General features: G+C 42.4%; 2 protein-coding genes across 5 annotated transcripts in view; one reads left to right on the forward strand and one right to left on the reverse strand.

Moving 5' to 3' along the window:
• Positions 1–560: 560 nt before the first annotated feature.
• SNX3 (sorting nexin 3) lies at positions 561–20,393 on the forward strand. The gene is made up of 4 exons (XM_079971765.1): positions 561–935; positions 17,349–17,444; positions 17,804–17,928; positions 20,112–20,393. Exons 1-4 carry the CDS (start codon positions 774–776, stop codon positions 20,215–20,217), a joined length of 489 nt encoding a protein of 162 aa, XP_079827891.1. The 5' UTR covers positions 561–773; the 3' UTR covers positions 20,218–20,393.
• Positions 20,394–20,574: 181 nt separating this feature from the next.
• The window catches only part of NR2E1 (nuclear receptor subfamily 2 group E member 1), a 29,790-nt gene continuing 25,545 nt past the window's right edge, over positions 20,575–24,819 (reverse strand). For 3 of the 4 annotated variants that reach the window (XM_079971729.1, XM_079971730.1, XM_079971727.1), the window contains 2 exons: positions 21,234–24,090; positions 20,575–21,200 (listed from right to left, as the gene is read on the reverse strand). In XM_079971729.1, the coding sequence (XP_079827855.1) occupies positions 23,928–24,090 (163 nt within the window). In that variant the 3' untranslated portion in view covers positions 20,575–21,200; positions 21,234–23,927. Of the gene's footprint in view, positions 24,091–24,819 lie in introns of all 4 variants that reach the window. The other variant, XM_079971728.1, reaches the window with a different exon arrangement.

The following is a 24,819-nucleotide window of genomic DNA, read 5'->3' on the forward strand; positions in this document are numbered from 1 at the left end:
TCTAAACCATCTCCCCCTCCCCCTCCCCCGGAATCAATGGGCGTGCCTCACTCTGCAGACAATCGCCGCTTTTACTCTCTGCAGCATTTTCAAACACAACCAGGCTGGCTCCTATTAAAAGCACAGCTACACCGGTTGGTTGAAGAGTCAGCAATCTCACGCAAACCTTTCCGCTTCCCCTCGCCCCACGAACGACGCTCAAATATGTACACATATTTGTGCACTAGGGAAAATAACGCTGAGGATTCTTATGATTCGGAGCCTGCGCCCCTTTATTTCCCCAGCTGTGTGGGGTATTTACCAGGATCACTCCAGCTTTTTTAGCCACGCCCCTTTCGAATCCAGGAAGGCCCCCAAAGAAAATTCTCCAAGCTCCGCTAATTGCGCTTTGCCCCTTCTAGTACGGATCGCCGCGGCATTGCGGGAGTTGTAGTCCCCGCGGCGGCCGCTGCGCATCGCGTCGAAGCGGCCTCCTGCCGATAGGAAGACTACAAGCTCCGTGGTGCTTTGCGCGCGTAGCAGGGCTCGCTCCCTCCGGGTGCGGTCGGCGGCTGGGCCGGAGCGTGTCGCGGGGGCGTCACGTCGGCTGGTCACCCGTGAAAAAGAAGGCGAGAGGTGGGGTTGGGGTGGGGCTGCTGCGCCGTGACGCCCGAGCGACCTCCCAGCCCGCCTGCTTGCCTGCCCTCGTCGGCGCTGCCCCCTCTCCCCTCCCCCGGTGCTTCCTCCGCGGTCCTTTGCCTCCCGGGTCCTCTTGCTGAGAGCGGGCGGGGGAAATGGCTGAGACCATCGCGGACACCAGGCGCCTGATCACGAAGCCGCAGAACCTCAACGACGCCTACGGGCCGCCGAGCAATTTCCTCGAGATCGACGTCTCCAACCCTCAGACGGTGGGGGTGGGCAGAGGCCGCTTCACCACCTACGACGTGAGGGTCAAGGTGAGGGATCCTAGCGAGGCTGGAGGGGGGGGGGGTCGGCGGATGGATGGGGAATTATGGGGGGGGGGAGGGCGGGCCCTGCTGGAGTCTCGGGCTTATCTTCTATGGGGAGCGAGGGTGGAGGTGCCTTGCCTGTGCAACTTCCAAGCAGTAAGGCCTCTTCACTCCTTCAAATACGTGCCTTGCCTGGCTGGCTGGGTGGGTGTAGCTTAGAAGTGCCTGAGCCAAACTGAAGGGCTTGTTTTTATCCCCCACCCTCACACCCTCTTTCTTTTCCATTTCCCCCCACCCACACACAATGGAAGGTCAGGGGCATTTCCTCACTGGAGAGCTCACTGATTCCCTGGCACACCTTCAGAGAAGATGCTGCAGTTCCATATACATGACCAATATGTCGTTGGCACTCTGATCTGGCAAGCTGAGCTGAGGTTGACAGTGACATCCTGTGCAGTTGAGGGTGGGGGAGGCGTCTGTGTGTGTGTAGGGAGAGATATTTTAAGCTGTTCATTTTCTCAGTATCTTCTAGTGTTGATTCCTATTCGAATGCCGTTAGCACCATATTCATACAGAATGAAAGGTCTGATGCAGATCCTGCGCATGCCAAGGTTCTTGAATGCACATGTAGATCCCAATTTGGCTTCCTTCAGATGCTTGTAATTGGAACTGTGTGTGTGTGTTTCAATGTTCCTTATCTCTGCAGTCCAGAAATGCAGTGTGCTTCAGCCTTGGTGCTGTTCCATACTGGCCCCATGTCTCTCATCACACACCAGAGTTATGCTAAGTAGTCTGTGTAGCTGGCTTCCCATACTCATTGTTTGTGTGGTCTCCATGATATGGCTGTACTTTGGTTATTCACAATACTCTTATGAGTACCTACTGATATGTGAGAACAAAGAAAACTGTGAGAAGGGCCTCCAGTGATACATCCTTCAAAAACTTTAAATTGTGGTGCTTCCCTACATAATGTCTAGTAACTGGTAGTAGTCACTGCATCTGAACAATTATGGTAATTCTTTTGGTCCACTTTTCATGTAACTGTATTTGTACTCTGCCTTTAACTCCAAAAGGAAGCCCACAGCAGCCTTATACATTAAGGAAATACATTGTTCTCTGATTCTCACCCTCGTGATAATAACATTCTCTGCATTCCTATAACTTAAAGGCTAAGCAGGGAATTTATTCTCTGGTGGAATACCTCAAATTCATAGTGTTAACTGTGTCTACATGATAACAAAAAGATAATCTCAAGGCTGTGCAGTTGACAGAGTTAAGATAGTGCCATCTCATTCTTTGGGGAAGGCTTTAAGGTCTTCTATAACTTCAGTACAGTGGTACCTCGGGTTACAGACGCTTCAGGTTACAGACTCCGTTAACTCAGAAATAGTACCTCGGGTTAAGAACTTTGCTTCAGGATGAGAACAGAAGTCGTGCAGCGGCAGTGGGAGGCCCCATTAGCTGAAGTGGTACCTCAAGTTAAGAACAGTTTCAGGTTAAGAACGGACCTCCAGAACGAATTAAGGTCTTAACCTGAGGTACCACTGTAGTGGATCAGGGCCCGCCACTTGTCTCTTGTGGGTTTTAGACAACCTGGCAGGAGAAAATAAGGATTTATCTTTGTTTTCTTTTTCCCTCCCCCACTTTTCAGGTAATGGAAGAACTGTCATGCAAGGGTTGAGGAAGTAATAATTTTACGTTACATCTCCTTGAATGTACAGTTCTTGGATTTATTAAGAATGACAGTTTGTCTAAAGGTGTTTTCCACCGTCATTTGTTTATCAGTTTGTTCTTCCTTTTATGATAAATGTTGTAAAAGTAGGTTTGCTCTGAAACAAGTAACAAGTTTCTTGTTGCTTCTATTTATTCTGGACCAGGTTGTGCATTTCTAACAAAGTTGACGGTGATAATGCAAACTAGTGCCATTGGCCAATATGTTTATGGATTGCTGAAAGTAAGTAAGGTCTAGGGTAATAGATGGCCTAATGTTATCTTAACTGGTTGTGTACATAAGTGGGACTGGAGAAAGAATGCATGTGCTTAGGTTGTGTAGGTTAGATAACTCAAAGAGAGGGAGCCATAGCACATTGCTTCACATTCCAAAGGTCCCGATTCCAATCCCTTCCATTGCCAGTTGAAAAACTCTTGATGTAGTAGGGCTGGGAAGACCTCTTCCTAAGATCTTGGGAGAGCTGCTACTGCCTGTTAGTTTAGAGGGTACTAGATCATAGACCAGTACAGTAATTAGGTTAGGAATAAGGTAGCTTAATGAATTGAGGAAGAACTTTTGCTTGAGGATGTGCCAGTGTGGGAAAGTTTTACCGAATACAGTCATGTTTTCCTTTTAATCCGTTAGATTGCTTCTTTGGCACTTGGTTGTCTGTGCAGTCCTGCATGTCACTTGAACTTGTATCCTGTGCCAGCTGAAAGGCTCGATGTTTTTAACTGATCCAGTTGATGAACTATGCTTGCTGATGTAGTGTAGGCTCTTAGATAGCAAGGTATAACCCATGCCTTCAGAAAATGCTTATGTATGAACTGTGGAGGAACTAGTTGGCGGATATTGCCTACTTTGGGTACTAACTGGCATTCACACTAGTGAATTGTGCCTGGCAGTGCCAACTTCAGTGCACCTCTACAATATGCCCTTCTAGTACTACCCCCTCACAAGACTTGTTGATGTTGTGTACCAGTTGCTAGAGCTGCCTTGAAAGCTGCGGAGTGCAGTATTATCATGAAGATTTTGAAGGACCAAATTGTCAGATCAAAATATAAGACTGCACCCCCTTCAGCAGATGGTGATAGCAAAAAGAATTCCTTGCTGTTTGTTTATCAATTTATTTTCATTGCCACGCCATGACTACCGTGGGCATAGTTCAGGGGGGCAGCAGCCCCCACATCAAGTAAAACAGTAGAAATACTTAACTAACTGACTAATCACGTTGGTTCTGCACCCCCCAACAAAAGTCCTGTCCCCCCAACCAAGTCCTGCCCCTCCTAACAAAAATCCTGGCTACGTCCATGATGACTACTAAGAACAACCTGGCCCAATAGTGGTTCCTAAAACAGCAAAGTTGTGATTCGTGAGGACCATGAAATGCTTGGAGGACTACAGTTTGCCTTGCAAATGAATTGGTTTCACCTGGACTTAGTTTCAGTGACTTCCTTGCATTTAGCCTGCTTCATTGCATTTAACCAGACTTCATTACATTTGTATCTTGCCTTTTCTCTTCAAGGTTAAGAGTCTGTTGTGAAGAGGGTTATTCCATTTCATTTTTACAGTCCTATAATGTGGGAGAAATGTGGTATCGCCCAAGGCAAACACTATTTCAGTGTTTCTCAACCACCGCCTTGAGCCATGTTCAGGTGGGCCTTCAGTACCTCAGCCAGCCCAGTACCTCACCTGCCTATCCTGTCTTCTAGTCAGGTCATTCCCTTATGGTTAGACCAGGGCCAACACCAGCAACTCCCTGCATGCTGAGCAAAGGTGGCAGAGAGACAGAAGTTTGGGGTGCGGGGGGGGGGGAGGGAGAAGAATCTCCTTCTGAGGGGAAAGGGCCCAGAGGAAGTGCTGAAGGAAATTAGAAACTGAGATAAAAGATTGTTATTATTGTTATTATTATTACTATTAAAAAAACCCACCAGTTCACACACAACACACTAAACACTGGTGAAATGTTCTTAGATGCAGCTTCAAGGAAACTGGAAGTTTTCACTTCAGTTTTAGATTACTCCAGACTGGTTAATCTTAACTATAGCTTGCTGAAACAAGTCAACTTCCTAATCCATGAGTTAAAGGTGGTTTGCTCAAACAGACCATAGGTAAGAGTAACCACAGTTTGAGTCCAGATGATATGGCAAGATGTGTTTCAAATAAAACAGAAGCGAAAGCTTCTGAACCTATGATCATTGCTGGGGGTGGTGTGGTGAACATATTTGTGACGTTTGTCTAGGCCAGGCATGGCCAAACTTGGCCCTCCAGATGTTTTGGGACTACAATTCCCATCTTCCCTGACCACTAGTCCTCTTAGCTAGGGATGGTGGGAGTTGTAGTCCCAAAACATCTGGAGGGCCAAGTTTGGCCATGCTGGTCTAGGCTCATCTTGGCCTTCATCAGCATGAATGTTGTGGATCACAACACCCATCATCCCTCAATGCCGGCCATTCTGACCAGAGCTGATGGGAATTAGAGTTCAATAACATCTGGAGGGCACCATGTTGAAGAAAACTGCTGTAACTATGGCTTAGCATCACATCTGAAGCAGCCAGTGATTGATGATTCCTAACAAGCTTTGGTTGATGTGCCTGCCTGCTAAATCTACTCTCCCTAGCTCCTGAGCCACCAAACTAATGGGAAATGAGATTTTTATTTATTTATTTTTTGCTTTTATGCTGTTGGTGCTGTTACTATGGGAAGATCTTTAAGTGTCTCAGAATCCCAAGGCTAAAACTAATTTGTAGACCACACTTGATTTGAGAGCTTGGAAGGTATCAACAACATGAATTTGCACGTAACTTGAGTACACTGCTTTCACAAAAGACAAGGACAGATGCATTTCTAAGACTAAACTAAAAGTTACTATTGAGCCTTTCTAATGGAAGCTCCTTTTTTCTTGGCAAGCCTCAGATTAGATACTTAAAAGCTATTATATATTGCATTTACCACTTAACCTATATTAACTTTTAATATAAAGCACGTAGATTTAATCTTTCGTGTTCACAATTTTTTAGAAATAAATTGCTGCCTTAAACACTCCACCACCTAAGAAAAGCTTCATTGAATTGGCTTAATGCTCTAACTAAACACACATCCTATTTGTACCCTTTTTGGCTTTCCATTATTAACAAATCCAGGCGCTGAAGAAATTGAAGGTGAGGAAGGCATAAAAGTCCACTTTAACAGCACTTTAGGATTTCTTCTTATCTGAAATGGACAAGAACTGTAACTGCAGATTCGTAGTGGGTGGGGTGAGCTTTCAGTTAGAGCGATTCTTTGCACACATCAGTGGCGTTGTTTTGTGGTACTGGGTGAGTGCATGCTTTCTTATGGAGCTGCACTCCTAAAATAGTGGATTCAAAACACTTGCTTTCATTGGGTCTAGACCGAAGCATTGTGAGACAAAGGGTGAGATGGCACCTTCCTCCCTTTCCATTGTGTGAAGTGGGGAAGGAGAAGATTTAGAGTGGGGCACCATTCCTGGCACAACGAGAAACTCTTGAATTGTCTCAGTCCTCTCTGAGACTAGAACTTTTCTTTCTCTCAAAGCCATTTAGGCTTTCCCAATATATTCTTGTCTATTCAGAAGTGCACAGGATTGCAGTCTTCCATTCAAATTTGTGAAAAGGATCGAATCCTGAAAAGGATCTGATCTGCACCACTCACATTTATTTGGTCTCTAGCATATAGCCGTGTTTCTCTACTGTTGTATTTCCAGCTCTGCTTGGACTTGGAAGATTGCACTGTAGTCAGATAAAAAAATTTGGTTCTACTATATACTCCTTTTGAGTGAGTAATATTTTGTTTGCAGTGAAAACCGTGGAGGTCAGGTATTCCCCATTGACAGTGACAAGCATGAAATATGAAATGCCACTCTAAACAACAAAGTTGCTCTCAAATCATAAAGCATACAGTTGATTAGTTAAAAACTAGAGTAGGAATTGAGTCACTTGTCTACTTTCACTTCTTCCATCAAGCAAAGGTACCCTAGATTGATGCAACAGAAATATCATTGTAATAGAATATTGCTTCAAGTGGTTTACACCACAAAGATTAAACAGCACTAAGAGTCAGATATTTTAACATTGTAGCAGCAGATGGTTCATTCTGTCATCACAAGCCTGGCTGGATTGATTTAGATTAAGGAAAGTTAAATGGCAAGAAAAAAGGCCAAAATATACCATTGATTTAAATCAGAGTTTTCCATTTACTTAGATATTTCCTATGTAAAAGTGCATGCAAACTGGTTACTATAATCTTAAACGTTGATTTTAAACTTTAGAGCCTTTATATAACCATGAAGACTGCACTGTTTTTCCTATTATTTAGAAAATGATGAATAATTGCTTTTTTTCCAAATAACTCATAATCCTGTCACACTGCATTAGAATTGCTTGCATCATGAATACACAAGAATTAAGCCAATTATCAAGCAAGTTTTAAGGTCACTTAGCTGCTTTGGTGGGTGAAGCTTGTGACTTGCCAGTCCACCAGTATCAATGTCATGTACTTGTATGATGACTGACAAAGTTAGTTTTTTCACAATTCATTCCCTTTAAAGAAAAGTAGTTGTTCATAAGAGGATAATAGAGTTTTAAAGAGTTTGAAGTTCAGGTTAGTTTTAAAATATTGTAGCTTAAACACTAACAATCAAATCAAATAGTTTTATTTTTTTATTTTTGTCAGCATCTTTTGTAGAAGTTGCATTCTGATCAAAAATTACAAAGGAGAAAAGTATATGTCTGAATTGGGATTAGAAGAAATATACCTTGGTGCTGCTGATGTGTTAATGCCTTGGCATGTCATAGAACTACACAATCTTTCTTAGAGTTGCACGGTGGGATAAAATGTTCATCTCTGAATTGAACAAAAGTATCTGATTCCACTGATATTAGATATGCTGTCCTAGAACCAGGTATTTTCCTTTCAGGTTACTCTTCCAGTTACTGTGTTCTTCCAAACTGGGTGATATGGGTGCATGTTTCTTTCTCTCAATTGTCCTGAGTCAAATGATCTCTTTAAGAACAGAGTATCGGGTTAATTAAATTGTCATTGGAATGATGCTCTTGCAAATTCTGCTGATTTGAGGGGCCAAGCTGAACAGTTCTATACCCTCTATATTTCCTTCTGCTTTTTCTTTCCTTCCTTTTCTGCTGTTCAGCAACTTTGAAGAACCAAGTGAAAGTCTTTCTGGAGAGATGCGGGTGGCAACAATATTAAGCAACACTTACTTGAGCATGTGCTTGCTCTTTCTGAAGTATACTTAGTCATGGGATAGAAGTCCCTGGTGTATTATTTTTATTTCAATTTGTATGCTCCTTTTCCATTTTAACTAGGCCCAGTGTGGCTCACAACACAAATGCAATCAATACATCATGACACTCAAATATTAAATAATTTCAAAAAGTAATATATTGAATAATTCACTTTGGTGACAGAAAAATAATGTAAAGCTATACTTATGTAAATACTAAGGAGGGAATTTGATGTTTTGCTAAGATTATCGTTCTGTTGGACAAGTTGAGCTTGTCAGACAGAATGATCCCTCCCCTCTGCACTGCTCTGGGGAGTCGTTTAACTCCACAGCCAGTCGCAGGGTGGGGTGGGGTGGGGTGGGGAGTTTGCAAGGAGAGGGGAAAGCCCCATTGTGCAGGCAGAAGTCCTTGCACAGCTGACATGACTCATTAGTTGAATCCCACCCTAAGTATTTTCAGTGTTTATACTAAAATTCTCTGGCCTTTTAAGAAGAGACTTCCTGAAAACACTTTAGACCTGTTCTTCAACTGATTATACACTTTTATTTCAATTAATCAGCTGGTAAATTAACTGAAGCAACTTCATAATGATTTTCTAGATATCAAGAAAAATTGTGACTTTTCATGGTTGAGGCCAGACCATTTAGTGTTGCCAGAAATTATTTCTAATCAGTTAATGTAAAAAGACCTTGGTTTTCTCTGAGATAAAGAAAGTACCATTCCATACAGCTGCTAAGTACACGGAACCCTATGACTCTCCTATTTGGCAGTGGGGAACCTCTGGTCCACGGGCCACACCCACCTGCCCCACACCTCATGTTAGGTGGCTGAGGCAAAAGGGGGTTTGCAGGCACCACTGATAAGTTATTTGGCAGCCCCTGCAAAGACCTTTGCAAGGTGCTTTGAAGCCCTGACTACCAGCAAATAGTCACCAATTTCTACAGAATCAGTTAATGATTTTTGCTTGGGACCTCCATTCCAGAATCTGTTCTCTAACATGGGCCAATAATTCAATGTGAATAAAAGTTTGAAAACGTGGATCTGTTCTAGACAAATGCTTAAATGACCATTAGGCTATGAAGTCTCCTCGACCTGTGTTAGAGGATAATATAACTGGTGGCTTGTTGGGTGGGCTGACAGCTGCTCCTACATGGGTAAGGCCACTTAGCTGATTAAAAATATTCCGTTGGAGATCAGTGGTCCAGAGTCCATCAGCAGTATGCCACATATCACACACCTTCCTTTTCTCAGAAGGATTGTGAGCTTTCTTGCAAGCAGGTCTGAATGTCACCCCTGCTGTTAAAAACAGTACAAAGCAGATGTGTTATTACACAACAGAGTTGTTGTGATATGATGTGAGGTGAAGGAAGTCTGCACAGAGAAGCAGTTCAGCCCATGTGTTGACAGCATCAAGTGGAACTGTCCCTGGAGGCTGGAGTCCTCTTCAGAATTGAGCAACTGTAGTGATGGATCTAGCAAAACAGAAGTGCAAAGGGACCATTCCCTTCTTGATGACTCAGCTGTTAGGCAAGCGTGTGCTTGTTGTGAGTCTCAGAAGCTCCTTTTTCCTGTCATTGGTTAGTATACCTTGAGTGGTCTTATGTCTCTGGTGGTTTTCTCTCTTCCCCCAGAATATCGTAGGTGGCTAGCCTTTGGCCATGGCTGGAGCTAGCATGCTCGATAGCTGACTATTGATGCAAATTGGAGGGCTTATATTGGGAAGGGGATTTCTTAGGAGTAGCTTTGAAGCTTTTAAGTGCTTCTACATCAGCGGTGGGTTGGTTGAGCTACGGTGCCTGGAGCTGAGGGGTGACGTTTCAACATCTGCAGGGCCACTAAAGCTTTTGAGAATTTCTGCATATGCAGGTATCATTACATGTGTCTAGCAGGTCACAGACAGTTTTGCAGACAAAAAAGTTTGCATCTGTTCTGACACTGAAGTCAATACAGAAGAGGTGTTAATATTCTCTTCTGATTGGTTTTTATTGGATAAGTGTCAATTACTGACACTCAAGGTTGTGGACAAGATGCTTGCTCTGATTCTCTTGCAACTTTCATGCAGCTTACCCCAGGAGAGACGTCCGGGAAGGACTGTAATAATTTTTGTTTTCCCAGATTGCTTAGCCATGTTTGGTACCATTGGTCCTGGTAGCCCCCTGATCCAACTGGCGTTCTGAGTAGGGAACATTGCTTTGCAGTAGTTCTGCTCATACTTCACCCGCAGATCCCTGGGAGCCTTCATGCAACATTCTGTAAAAGTTCCATTCAGTCTCTCATTCCTTAACTTTCATATTACACTTCTGGTGAAGGATTTCTGAAATGTGTATTTTCAGTGGATTATCATTGGTATCTTAATGATGCCCAGCTGTTACTCCTTTCCATCTTAATCAAGTATGATGGTAGTCCTTGAATGACCGACCACCTGAGGCCTATGATGGGTTGGATGGAGGGGAAATAAGCAGAAACAATCCATGTTTCTTTTGATGGACAAAAGTGGTTAAACTGTCTGTTTGAGAAGAGATTTCACTCCTAAACTGTTGACCTGCATTTTAAAGGGAATGCAGTTTGTGCCTCCTGGATTCTCAGAGGCTATTGCTTGAGAATTTTATTTGCTGCTTCTGTTGTGCCAGCTGCCATGGTGACTTTTTTACTAGAGCAGTAATTTCCAAACTTTTCCCCAAGGACCACTTGAAAAATTTCAGAGGGTCCTGGAGGACCGCTTAATGCTTTTTCGGCCTATTGTAGCAACCGTACTGTACTGTGCTAGATGCTGCATGGTTTTTCATTGTATTTTTACAGATGCACCACAGACAACTTGAATGAAACTCACAGACCACTGATGGTCTACAGACCACAGTTTGGGAACCCCTGGATGCAGTAAGGAAATTTCAGTGATATAGAATGAAGTAGCCCAGTAGGTTGTTGGTTTCCGGGAGTATACAAAATTTAATATTTGCAAGAATTCAACTAGCTATCAATTAGAGCAGATAGCTTCTCAAAAGCTTTAGAGAACCTATGTTAGATACACTTTCAGATATCTTCATCTGATTGCTGACTTCCAGTAAGGAATCTCTTTGCAGATGCAACCTACATAAGAGGCTGGATTGTCCTGACAGCTGGCAGAACATTCTGTTGGTGCCCCACACTTCATCGAGTTGATCTGTCCCTCTTTATCTACTAGGATTTGAGAGTCAGGCCACTTACACTGTGAGTGCTTAAGACTTTTAGCCTCCTAAACGTGCCACTGCTGTTTGATTTCTGGTATTGTTCCTGCTGCAGATTTCTCCCATAGCCTGAATTTTGAAATACGGTATTAGCTGCCATTTACCATTGTTTATCTGCTTTTTGCCTTATGGTGACATTGTGCTGATGGTTGCCATTGTTGGATTTTAAATTGCTTTGATGTACTCCACTCTGGGATCACTTAAGATGATGGGCAGGTAAGAAATAATTCAAATTAAGAAACGTGGGAGAGGGTAGACACAGGGAGGAGAGAAATCTCTTTTCGGTAGACAGTTGCAAAGGCATAATTTCAACCTTCCTGTACTTGATGAAATCTTTGAAGCTCTGCTTACACTTGTTTCTTGTAATTTTGCACCGTTCTGAACAATCGTGACCTTGACCAACGTGATACTGAATGTCTGTCACATTAGGCCCTTGGTTATAGCAGGCTTTTAGCCTGCAAGGCTACTATACTCTCCAAAAATATGCTGTAGTCCTTGTTAACAATATGTGTGGCCCTCTGGGATTCTGATATGTACAGTGTTCTAAACTGTGGTTAATGTCAAGTATTTAAAATCCCCCTGTGTGAGCCTTATTTCTCTTTTAATAACTAAGGCTTATTATCATTGTGGCAAATGTCCAAATAACTGCCCAATCCAAAATATTGGCTTGATAGGCGACATAAACAGGGACCCTCCAAAGGCTGCCTCCACATAAATAAAACATGTACAAATTTGTTGAATAGCTGACAGAATCGGTACCCAGTGGTAAAAGTTTACGGAAGCTCTGCAAGTTGCCCTGTAGTACAGATGTTATGGATTTGCCCTGAAGTACTGCTGTGGGCAGTTTGAATTTCTTTTTTATAATGCCTCTAGCAGCCTTTTTCAACCTTGGGTCCCCAGATGTTGTTGAACTACAACTCCCATCACCCCTAGCTAGCAAGGCCAGAGCTCAGGGATGATTGGAGTTGTAGTCCAACAACATCTGGGGACCCCAGGTTGAGAAACACTGCTTAGAGGTTAGGACTGGCAGCACTAATTCCGAGAATTCTACCAATTCTCTTACAAATGTCTCTTCTATCCCCGTAATCATGGGTTTGGCAACACACATTTGGCAAAGTGATTCAAGGTTATTTTTCTATCATAAGTATCTGGTAGCGTTGCTGATCAGTCAGTGGAAATATCACACAGTCGTGATGAATACCCTTTCGCTTCTAATAATTCAGAATGGCATCTTGTATCAAAGCCCAATCTATGAGTACTTGATCTTTCTAGTGCTGTGTTTGTATAGGCTGCAATCAGTTAGCACTTATTCTAGTTATCTTTTAGAAAAAGGGCCTTTTTTAGAACCTCCCTTCGGTTTCATATCTCAGAACCTATTAAAGGACTTCTTGTTGCTGTACATCATTTTGACTTTCCCACTTGCATTCATCTTATGGCATGTCATGCAAGATGGAAAAAACTCAGGTTTGGGAGGAACTGATTAATATACCTTCCATTTTTAAAATGGAGCTACCATTGATGGTGTGTTAAGGGTTGTTGACTCATGAAGAGAGTAGCATAAGAGAACTCTCGACTCATCTAGATAATTTCACTCCGTCCTCCAGTGCTTGCCATGCACTTAAAAGGAAAGTCAGTTTTGAATCTGGTTTTATATATTGTAACATCTTTGCATAGTATTTGAAAAAGGAATCTTGCCACTTAAACATGTTGGGAACTGATGATGCTGGTCAGTGGTGGTGGTATTTTTCCATCATGCATAACTGATACAAGTAAAGATGTATAAATGAAGATCAAGGTGGGGGGCGGACTGGCTTTTTCAGATGGAAATTCTCCTTGGGGGGAGCGTATGTGATGGCCCACATAAAAGCACATTTTAAAATTTATTTGTTGAAAGATATCGCCCCACCTGTTAGTCAAGATGGATGAGTGGCTTACAAAAACGCTTTGGCTTCCTCTTAAATTTAAACCTTTTTAACAACAATCCCATCTCTTTAGTAGACTTAAGAAAGGTTCACCAGGTATCCAAATAATGTTAACCAGAGAGAATCTACCAGCAGGAGGCAGTAGAATGTGTAGGTGGCACATGCAAGAGAGTCTCAGATATGCTTGTTTTACATCATACACTTCTGCCTGATAGCTAACTATAGAAAGTTTACTGGAGCACCTGGTTGCTTTTAGAAGCACCCACACCTCCCTGTTGGCAACTGAGTTGTAGGAAGGCTAGCTACTATGAAGGTGGCATTGGTGTAAGTTACACGATGGCTTTGTCCAGAGACTCTTCAGGGAGTCTTTTCTTGCAGGTGTGTTATAGATTTACAGTGGTATCTTGGGTTACATACGCTTCAGGTTACAGACTCCGCTAACCCAGAAATAGTACCTCGGGTTAAGAACTTTGCTTCAGGATGAGAACAGAAATCGTGCTCCAGCGGCGTGGCGGCAGCAGGAGGCCCCATTAGCTAAAGTGGTGCTTCAAGTTAAGAACAGTTTCAGGTTAAGAACGGACCTCCAGAACGAATTAAGTACTTAACCCGAGGTACCACGGTATGGGTTTACCTTGAGGCTGTTTAGGACATGGAACCTTCTAGTCTGTTTTTCAGTGTACAAATGCAAATCTCCTGCAAAGATTGTTGGTAAAAATGTGAGGAAGGTTGGTGTTTAATCTCAGTGTTTCAGAAAGCAGCTGATGAGGTGGTTACAAATGAATTTGCCACTGATGTGAATCCTGAACCAGATACTTAACACAGGGCTACAACGCTGCCTTGACTCTTAAGTGCCAGTATGTCAAGTGAGCCAGTGTAGCGGTTAGTTCTGGGCTAGAGCTAGAGACACCCAGGATCTAATCCCTACTCAGCCATGGAGCTGGTTATGAAGGTAAAGCAGGGCATCACGGGGAACCTATGGCTCTTTAGGAAATTACAATTTCCAATTCCCACCAGCCCCAGCAAGCATCACCAGTGGCAAAGGAGGATGGAAATTGTGGTTAAACAGCACCTGAAAGGCCACAGGTTCCCCATCCCTTAATTCTAAATCATCTTGAGCTCTCTGGAAGAAGGGTGGGATATAAACTTTGTAACTAAATGTCAATATAAATAGGTGTTTGTTTAATAAAAAAAAAGCCTGAGTTGCAACAAAATAGGTTTGGGAGGTCAGCGCCTAAACTGCACCATTGATCCTACATTATAGTGTTGTAAAAGCATACAATTCATCAGACTGGGATGTGTTCCCTTTCATTACTTGAGATGGATCCAAGTGTAATCCAGCCCTGCTGACACATATAAAGTTACACCTTCTCTGTCCTTGAGGCTCTGTTGTAGTTTTAGCAGTTGGTCTGCTGGAATGAATTACTGCTACCTCAGAGCAAATTATCGACTTCAAGGTTGGAGCAGTGCAGCCCTTGTCATTTATGCATATCTCATTGGAATAGATCAGTAGTCTTCAGACCTGCGACCCGCCTTTAACCCAAACATGTATTGAAGCCATTTCTTAATTCTCACCACCACCACCATATTTGTATGAAGTTAACACTGCTGTTGCAACCATGTAGAAGGTCTCAACCCACCAGTTGAATATCAGTGATGTAGAATATCTCATTTGCCGTCTTGAAGATATCCTGCAAGAATCATGAATAGCTTTTTTAGCTGCTCAGTTCTATATTTCAAGTCATTTCTCCCTCTCACATACTCAATACAGTGGTACCTCGGGTTACAGACGCTTCAGGTTACAGACTCCGCTAACCCAGAAATAGTACCTTGGGTTTAGAACTTTGCTTCAGGATGAGAACAGAAATCGCGCTGCGGCGGTAGTGGGAGGCCCCATTAGTTAAAGTGGTACCTCAGGTTAAGAACAGTTTCAGGTTAAGAACGGACCTCCAGAACGAATTAAGTTCTTAACCCGAGGTACCACTGTACTCGGTTTTAAGGTAATTGCAAAAAAAAGCAAAGAAAAAAGCAGAGTGGTTAGGATGAATCCGGGATAAATTCACTGCTGCAGACTACGTACTAGAAGCATGTAACTGAAGTGTTAACCAGTGTGGCAGAAAGTCTCACGTTCCTTTGCAGTTCTCTAAGCAGCTGTCTTGAGGTAGCTTATATCATAACAGGAAACGATTTGGCAAGAGTGAAACAGCTAAATGTGTTGGGAGTCTAAATCATGATTGTGTCAGAAGTTCAAAGGAGGAAAAATGGAGGGGTACCTATATTCGGCCAGCTCATTTTACCTAACACTGTACTTCTAAGCCTTATATATTGCTTGGAGATTAACTTTTATAGGCTCCTGTACCAAGAAATAAGAATTTCCGAGGCACTCCTTTCACTGCTTTATCTTAACTTACTGAATAAAAGAGCAGTTAACAAGAAGGATTAAGTAACTTGAGCAAATGGAATGTTAAAGGTGAAAATCTCACCTGCAGAAAACACTAAAACTCTACAGGCCTTACACACTTACAATGACTTAATTTGGAACTCTGCTAAGAAGCCAAAAGGTGAAATCAGAGAGCAATAATCCACTGTTTTTATTCTGGGAATCTTTACTCCTGAGCTCTGGGGAAACTGTATAGTGGTGTTCTCTGCCTGGGACAAAAATGCCTTTACAAAAGCCAGCGTCTTTCAATGCAAGCATGACTTTTTAGCATAAAGGAACTTGTTAAGAGAAAAAATATACCTTAAGACCTTAATACAATGAACAGTCTTGTCCTTACCTGGGAAAATGCAAGTGCCTTCCTAATTCCGCTTGGGTTGGGTTTCACACCATGTACATACAGATGTTGCTGTACATGATGGAGCACAGTGGAAGGATTTCAGCGTCACACGAAGGTGATCGTTTAGTCAGGGCAAGCATTTTGGATTGCCGTACTGAGCGATCTCCCTTCTCCCCCCCCCCACTCTTCCAAGGGTTCTTCTGACCTCCTGAGCCAGTTTTGGGGTGGGGGTGGGGGGAATAGAAGGTTTAATACCAAGAGCTCATGGGTTGTATTCAAGGCAAGCGTTCTCCTTGCATAATGGGATGTTCTCTCTCCTCCTCCCCCTGCATCCTCCCAAATCTGTTCTGGGTTCCCCCACCCCACCCCTCCACAGCAGGCTTGGGGATGGTGCAGGGGGCAGGAAGGGGAAGTCCTGTTGACTAGTGGTCATCCTTGCAAACGTGTGCAGCTATGCCATGACCCATACAACAGGGACTCTTAATGAATTTCAGTGGTTGCTAATCTACCACTGAACCAGATTCAAGGTTGCATTGTGGACATGTTTGGACTAGTTCTGTTTAGATTTCTTTTTAATTTTTAGGGTACAACTTTTGTTAAATAATGCCCAAATGGCTTGGGGCCCAGTTTACTTCAGGATCACCTCTCTTCTAACACCTAGCCCATGAAATGAGATCTGCTGGGGGCGGAGAGCCCAGCCCAAAGGGAAAATGAGGGATCAGTTGTCCACCTGAAGGTTTTCTTAACAATATCTCCCTGGCTGGAGAGTAGGCTGGTGCCAGCATCATACACGTTTTGGTGCTGCCTAAAGACCTGTTTTCTCAGGCTGGCTTTTAAAAACAGTAACACATGCCTGTGTACTGCGAAGCTTTTGCTATTGTGTTATGTATGCATTTGTTGTAACTTGTCCTAGGGCTTTCCAACCAAGTACAGGATGTAAGTTTTAAATAATAACAATAAAATGTAGGAAAAGGCAGATTGACAGTGTTGCTCTGTACATCAAAGAGGACATCAGTCTAGAATCCAACAAGCTATAAATTCTGGATTCGGGCCCAGTTTGGAGCAAGCTTCCTTAGTCATGCTGGATGACCTAACCAAGAAGTGGACAGAGGGAATGATGGGTGCTTCAAGAGTGAAGTCTACAGGCTCCCTGAAATGAAATGAAACTTTGTGCAGAAAAGTGTTCAGAAAATGTTCTAGAGTGAGGCTGTGATTAGTTGTTAGTATGAACTTTTTTAGGATAGGCAGTGCTGCAATGCCAGCATCAGCCTGGAGATAAGTACTTATCATCCAGAAGGGGTAGGACAGATCCTTACCTTTTGTGGGCAACAGTTGGAGCTAAAATAGTAAAATCTCTATACTTAGCCCTCACAGTGATGTTAAGTTTGGCACTTGGGCTTGTAGTGTATCAGCAATACATCCTGAACGCAGTGTTAGGAAGGTAGACATTCTCAGCATAATCAAGCCTGTGTACTCTATTGTTGATGAACAGTGATGGAACATTTCCCCCCCTTTCCTTTTCTTTAGACAAACCTTCCTATTTTCAAATTGAAGGAGTCTTGTGTCAGGCGAAGATACAGTGACTTTGAATGGCTTCGAAGTGAACTAGAAAGAGAGAGTAAGGTAAGGCAAAACATTTTCTTGGATACAAACGTGTTGTGGCACTGAAAAAGGTTGCCCTGGGCTGTTAAGTAATGTGGTGTCAGTGGTGGTGGTCAGGATTGCCAACTCAGTTCTGGACTTTACTGTGACCCGAGCACAGGCCATTCTGAATCCTTGCAGCTGTGTTTAAGCTTGGCACTTCTGTGCATCCCATATTAAATAAGCCATCCATCTCGAGTGCCATGTCTAAGGAAAGGGTACAGCCCATGTCCTCCTAAACAAATTTTCTAGGCACTGTATTAAAAGCTAGATGCTCTCTACATAAAATAAGCAGTCTGTTTTCCCGTGTGTTAGTAATTTAGATCACAACTGTCTTTCAGGTTGTAGTGCCTCCCTTGCCTGGAAAAGCTTTTTTCCGCCAATTGCCTTTTAGAGGAGACGATGGGATATTTGATGACTCTTTTATAGAGGAAAGGAAGCAAGGGCTTGAACAATTCATAAACAAGTAAGTGCACTATTCTATTTCTTGAGTTGTGTAGAAATGTCAGTTGTGTAAAGGCAGCCACATTATACATGCTTACATCTGTCACTGGCTCCAGTGGGTTTAGCAGTGCAGTTGCTCTCATACCACGCAAAGCTCAGTTCACCTTTTTAAACGCTCCTGAACTACTTTCAGGGTTGAACTAGCATCTAAGCGCTATCAGCATCCAAGCTGAACAGTGTACAAATGCTTTAACATTTGCTGCAATGATTGAAGTATTTGTCGTGACCTGGGTTTTGTTTCAGTTTTGCTTAATTTATGCAAATTGCTAAAATTACAGCATGTAAAGATGGAATCATACAAATAAGGCTGGGGGGAGGTAGGGAGGGGCTGCGATTCATCAGCTGGAACAGTTAGGTTACAATCTGACTACGCAGCCTGAGAAGCTGATGCTCGTAATGTGGCAAAATGGTTTTTATACATAGCCTTGGCTAGGGTGGCCGTCTCTTCAGATTTGCTTACTGGAACAGTTAAGCCTTGGCTTCCGTATTAGGTCAGAGGGGACAGTGACTGGAGTTGCATGGTAGTTTTGCCTCCTTGGCAGTTGCCTATAGGCTTTCCAATCCTGAAATTAGAGGGGGATATAGCAGGTAGTTGGGAATGCATTTTTCACTTGCTTCTCCCTCCTGCTTTCTGAAACTTGCTTATTTTAAGGCATCTGGATATGAACTATTTTATTTTGCTGGAAGAAGGCTGGGCCTACTACTGCCCAGTTCTCCTTTAATTTATTAGAGGGAGGATGACCAGGATTGGTTCCATAGTTCCCCATCCCATTTAGCTTCTTGGAACCAATACTGGTCATTCTCCCTCTAAAAAATCAAAGGAGAAGATGAACGTTATCAAACCAAAAACACAGTTCTGAAAGTCCAGCTCATTTGGTAATAACTTATTTGGACATGATGGTCACCTTTAATTGTGCATGGACTTTATTTGCATATAAAATAGGAATATGAGAATGCTTCTCATTGTCATTTTAGTACTTGTCCCAATAGCTTCATAATTGCAGTTCAATGGCATGAAATTTGTGCTTGTGACATCGGATTAGACAGTGGCTGCAGTCACACGGCTGTTGATTCTGTTTTCCTGACGTTGCCCTAACTGTTAATTTCCACATTATATTTGAGCTTTCACAGAACGTCAAAGCCACTTCCAGAAATACAGTGAAATATAGCTGAGGTTTTCATGTTATTTGCAAACAGATTGCTTCCAGGGGGGGAAACTTGTTTGCAAATGACACAGGAATTGACACTAAACTTGACATACCTTTTTGGATGTGGCTTTTATCTTGTGGAGAGCTCCAATATAACATGGAAATTAGAAGGAGAACGTTGGGAAAATGGAATAAACTGCTGTGGGAATGCGACCTGTCTCTAGCAAAGGGAATTTGGGTAGCAGGACTTGGGAAGGGTTGTCTGACTTGACAGCGCAGAGTCTGAAAGCAATTGACAGTGCTAGGCAAGATGGGCCAGTGATCTTTTCTAGCTGGCTTCTATCATCCATGAGCTCTCAACATCTCAGATGGCATCCAGTGGCTGCAGGAGGGGAGTGGCAGCTTTTGTAAGCAATCTTTCCCTCTCCGAAGACAGGTGGACCTACTGAATACTGCAGGCTGAGCTGCACGCAGCTGAGTGGGAGGTGGAGATGTGAAAGAAAAAGATTAGTTGCACAGTTGAATACAGCCCCAGATTTTTGGATACCTTCTAAGACTGTCTTTAACTTGGCAGCTGTTTCTTGGGAAAGTAGGTTTACTGCTGAGTCTTTGCATATAGGATGTGCTCAAAATTTCAAATGGCTAATAATGTCATTTGCTCTATTCTCCTTGAGGGTGGGGAGGGTACATTAGAGTCCTACCACAGACCCCCCCCCCCCGCCTTAACCTTTGTCAGGAATGATGCCTTGTTTGCAGTATGATCTCTCTGAAAGCAGTCATGCTGATAGGATGCTAATTCTGGTAACTGGTGGGTGGGTGGTAGCCCATTAGCCGTTGGTGGAGTTGTTTAAATGCCACTTAAGATAGGGGAGAGTTTGGTTTTTGTTGTTGTGGGGTATTTAAAAGCAAGTCTAAATCGGAAATCTTCCTGAAAGTTCAGGGTGGGAGAGTGGTTTTTAAAACTGGAAGTCTAATTTTTTTTATTCTCAAATTCTAGAGTTGCAGGCCACCCCTTGGCGCAGAACGAACGCTGTCTTCATATGTTCTTGCAGGATGAAGTAATAGACAAAACCTACACGCCTTCCAAAATAAGACATGCTTGAATGCTGCACAACACTTTAACTGGCATAAATGTTAGTGGTGACATACTTCGTCTAAGATATGTAGTTTAAGGTTTTTAGCATGCTGCAAACAAACTGGCACCAGAAGCCTTCGATATACTAACAGCACTGCGTGTTCTTTGCATTGATCTTTATGGCATTAAAGAACTCTAGGTAAACCTGCTGTCAGACTGTTGATTAAATGGCTTTTAAAAATCTCAGTATTTTGAAACTCTTCCCTTCTTCCTTTTGCAATGACCCTTGTGGTGGTTACTGACTCAGCCTTACTCGAACTTGCACTGTTTATGGTGTCGCACGTTCACTTTTCTTTGATTTTAAACACTAGAATATTTCTGTACAACTAGTATTCAACCTGCAATTTGGTGACTAACATGGTGCATTGTATTCAATACCCCCTTGTATAAAATAAGCACTTCTGTAGTTGTATCTTTAAGCTTGCGAGGGGTGGGGTGGGGGTGGGGCAGCCTTTGTACTGAGAAGCAATGAGGGAGCATTTCTTTATATTGTGTAAAAAGAAAACAGATTTGTATACTAAGAACATTTGTCTAAAAGTTGTTTTGAAATAAAAAGTAAAAATGCACTTAGCATGTCCTTCCTGCGATGGGAAAAAATAGTCCTTCTCTCTACACCTTGGGCTGGCTTATCTCCCTGGATAAATGTCCCACTGCACTGTGTTTTATGCTGGCTGTACCTTCCACTTAAGTAAATGGTTCTGAATTACTTCACTTCATTCAGCTTGAAATAGTAAAACTCCCATTGTAAGTTACAGTCCTATGTGTTACTGCTTCGGGGCAAGTCCTACATAAATCTTTGGGACTCCTGAGTTAACAGGGATAGGATTGTTGGTTTCCTTCATATGGTCGTGCAGTTACAGCTTATGGAGTACTGAATCAAAATTCTAGTACTCCTCTCTCTTACTCTGGGTAACAATATTCAGTGTAAGTTAGAATCATCATGCTATAGCTCTGAAGTCTTATGTGAGTTTTCTGCATTTGAACGATTAATTGCATTTGAACGATTAATTGCATCCAGTAGTATGTCGATGATTTCCTTGAACTTAACATAGCTATCCCTTTGCAACACTCCCATGTCCTAGGATCTAACCGCATAAGCAGCCAATCTGTAGGTTCTGTCAACATGGTGAACCAAATTTTAATAGCTCAGATGTGTGTGTTTTAACAGCTATCAAGTGTGCCATGGTGGAAGGCAACCCATGTAGGGTTGGAATCAGGAGTAACCCTTCACATTTTATTTTTTTTAAGCATTAATACCTGGCCATTCCTTTAATTCTGATGAAAAAGCAGCAGCAGAGCTTCACTCCAGAACATGTGCCATTCCAGATGAGGACCAACACTGGTTTACTGCTAAAACTTTCCCCATTCCTTGAGGGCATTTGCCCCCAAAGGTTCTGTTTGCCGTAGACAATAGGACAGCTCAAGAGGAGCATAAAGTCAATGCAGGGCCCCACAAGGGGTTTTTCTCTAAAGTTGTCAGAATAAGCACACTTTTTTAAAAAAACATGACTACCATGAATAGCTTTGTCTTCCAGGTTCATTACACTATGTATATAATACTGTCTTGCATGCCAATTTACTTCATTAGTATGAGCTAAGATGGTTTTTCTAGATAGTTTTAAAATCTTCTCTTGTACATACTCCTCTGCAGCTCTAGCTGAGACCCAACTAACTTTCATCACAGTTACGTATTTACTGTTTTCTATGTGAGATACTTAAGTAATGCTTATTGGTGGGTAACTATATAAATTTCCCTTAGTGGAGCAGAAGAAGAACTTCTGAAGGAACTATTCCAGTGGTGTTAGAATGGTGCTGTAGGCATCTTTTTGAAATATACTTGAGAAACTTAGACAGTAGCTGCTTGTTCACCTTCTAAGGTGACATTTGTGTCCAGGCACACTTAGTATGGAGGGGCCACATTAAGCAGCGAGGTGCTGCTGTAAGCCTCCTGTACTATCTACAACCTTGTGTGATAAGGTCCTAAATTGTACTGGGAGCCTACCCTTCTGTAGCAGGCTGCGCACAGTTGCCATGAGCATGTGGGATGGAGCTGTGTGACTGGGGGATAGGACTAAAGGCAGAGCTCCTTGGGACTTGTGTTGCCCCTTCGTGCAAGCAATTGCTCAATAGGGCAACTGCAACTGTAGGTAACCTTTGTGCCTCTAGATGTTCCTGAACTGCAACTCCCATCATCCCTGGCAGTTGCTAAAGGGGACTGATGGGATCTGTAGTTCAGCAACATCAGGAAGCCAAAGTACTCCACACCTGTTCACTTTTGAATAAAACATAGCAGTATACTCACCCCATTGTAATTTTTTACCTGTTTCTTGGAAATTGCACCATCAGTGGGGAGTAATGTTTAATCAAAGGCCGTACCATTTTAAACTTAATATATTTTTTATTCTTTGTAAATACAATGAGTACAACCTTAACTTCACAAATCAGTTAATCCATTTTTGTACAAGAGAAGTTTTACTCATTCTATGATACTTCAAGTGCTGGTTCTCCTTTCTCAGTGCTAGTTCCTAAAACAAATAAAAACTTGAAAAGTACAGCAGTTATCTTTTAATTCCCCCCTACATTTCCATAAGTGTATTTTCATCAAATTAAGCAGCTCATAATATGTGTGTTTTGTGAGGAGTGGTGAGAGAGAGAGAGGCTTTTATTAGAACCTGGACTTTTCTAAAAAGCCGCTAGAGTATTAGGTTTGTATTGATCAACCATCCTTTTCTTTCATTGTAAGACGGTTCAAAACTGTTTTTATTATAAGTCAGGTACCTTTTTTGCACATCTCATTGACAAAGAGTTTGACCACCGTTGCCTTTGGTTTCAGCACTATGCCAATGGGACAGCTATTAGTTCGCTGTATCAATCCTCTCCTTTTTCTTTTATTTGGTTTTGCTGTTTAGTCTTCGCTTAACATGCATTTTTTAAAAAGAAAAGAAAAACAACTTTTTATTTAAAGCTCTTTTGTCTGAGATGGTAATCCGAACTGAAATGTTGGCCAGACTTAGACGTGAAGTCCACCCCTTCGTGTTTTTTTTTTTAACAAGGAGGCATAGCCTATTGAATTCAAAAGGTATTTGCTGGCGTACTTCTTAAAAATCCATGATGAAGGCCACTTTTATTATTACGTTACAGATGAAGCAAATGTTTCTATAACCTGGTATTCAGTGTTGCCTCTCATATAAAAAGCATTCACTTAAACAAGCTACTTTAAAAAAACAAAAACCATTTTTGAAGGCCACCTCATGACACATGACGACAGAACAATGTTTGGTTACCCCATTTTTCAAAGTATGAAGAAACAACAACCCTAAAGGACCTTCTTCTTTACCTTGTCACATCTGCCAACTAAATGGCAGACTAGCACAGCCTTTGTTAACTATGAATGACAACTGAATTGGCTCCACTGGGAGAAGCAGCAGCCAAGTTCATTCTACAGCAGGTTTTTCCGTGGAGCACAGTATTTCCCCACCCACATCCCCAAGGACTTAAAGTTGCTCTGTTCAAGGCTGCAAAACCATATCTATTGGGTGTATTTTGTCACTAGGTTAAAACGTTTCCAGGCTCCAGCTTCTTGTAGAGTTTGTTAGCTGAGGCTTGCTCTCCATTGATCAAGAAGTTCTTCAGAAATGGTGACCCTGATCATTCTCATTTGCTCCCCCCCAGGTCAGTCTAGATGTCACTGGATTTGTACATATCTGAAAGCAGTCTTGTGATTGGCACATTCCCAATGGTTTTTTTGAAAAATACTTCTTCTATTGTGGAGGGACTAATCGAACGTAAAGCTGGCAAAAGCAACAAGAGTTTCCCGAAGCGACAGGGCTGTGTGGGGTATCTGGAAGGCAAGCATGAGAGTTATTGCTATGGATATAAATAACACTCATAATATTTTTTATGCTGTTGATTGCCTTTGTGAAAGCCAACAATCAAAATGCCAACAAAATAGTATACTTTAAGAAATCTGAATGTGGTAAAGTGCAAAGGTGGACAGACTTCAGGCTTTTGAATCTACTTTTTTTTTTTACTAGAAATCAATCAGACTAATGTATACAATAGTAACTCATGGGATAGATACACATTAGAATTACACTTATGGGCACCTCTGAACACATGATCAGCCCAGAAATTTGCAGTACTAGAACTGCTTCCCAGTCTTTTCTGCCCACAATGCCATTCCAGTATTCTGTCCCCCTTCTTTGTTTCAGCAGCCTAATGAGAGGAGGGCTTTTTGCTGTTGATATCAGAAAATCAGGAATTGGAAACCCTTGCCAACCTACTACAAATGCCAGAGATCTTCCAGTAGATTTCAATTTATCTGCTGCCCACTGCTGGTATAGTGGATGGAGTGAATGCTGGACTGGCTCAGATCTCTGCACAGCCATGAGGTCCTCCCATTTGAAATCAGTGGGATTGGTTACCTGCAGAACTGTAGCTTGATTCTACACTTTGATGATGTAACATGCTCCCCCCACCACAAAAAAATCAGTCAAAATTCTAAAAATATAAATTTTCACCCATGAAAGCATTCCAAAATTCAACAAGGTTGAAATTCCAGGCTAAAGCC

This window comes from Podarcis cretensis (assembly GCF_951804945.1).
Source record: "Podarcis cretensis genome assembly, chromosome: 3".
Classification (NCBI taxonomy): Eukaryota; Metazoa; Chordata; class Lepidosauria; order Squamata; family Lacertidae; genus Podarcis; species Podarcis cretensis.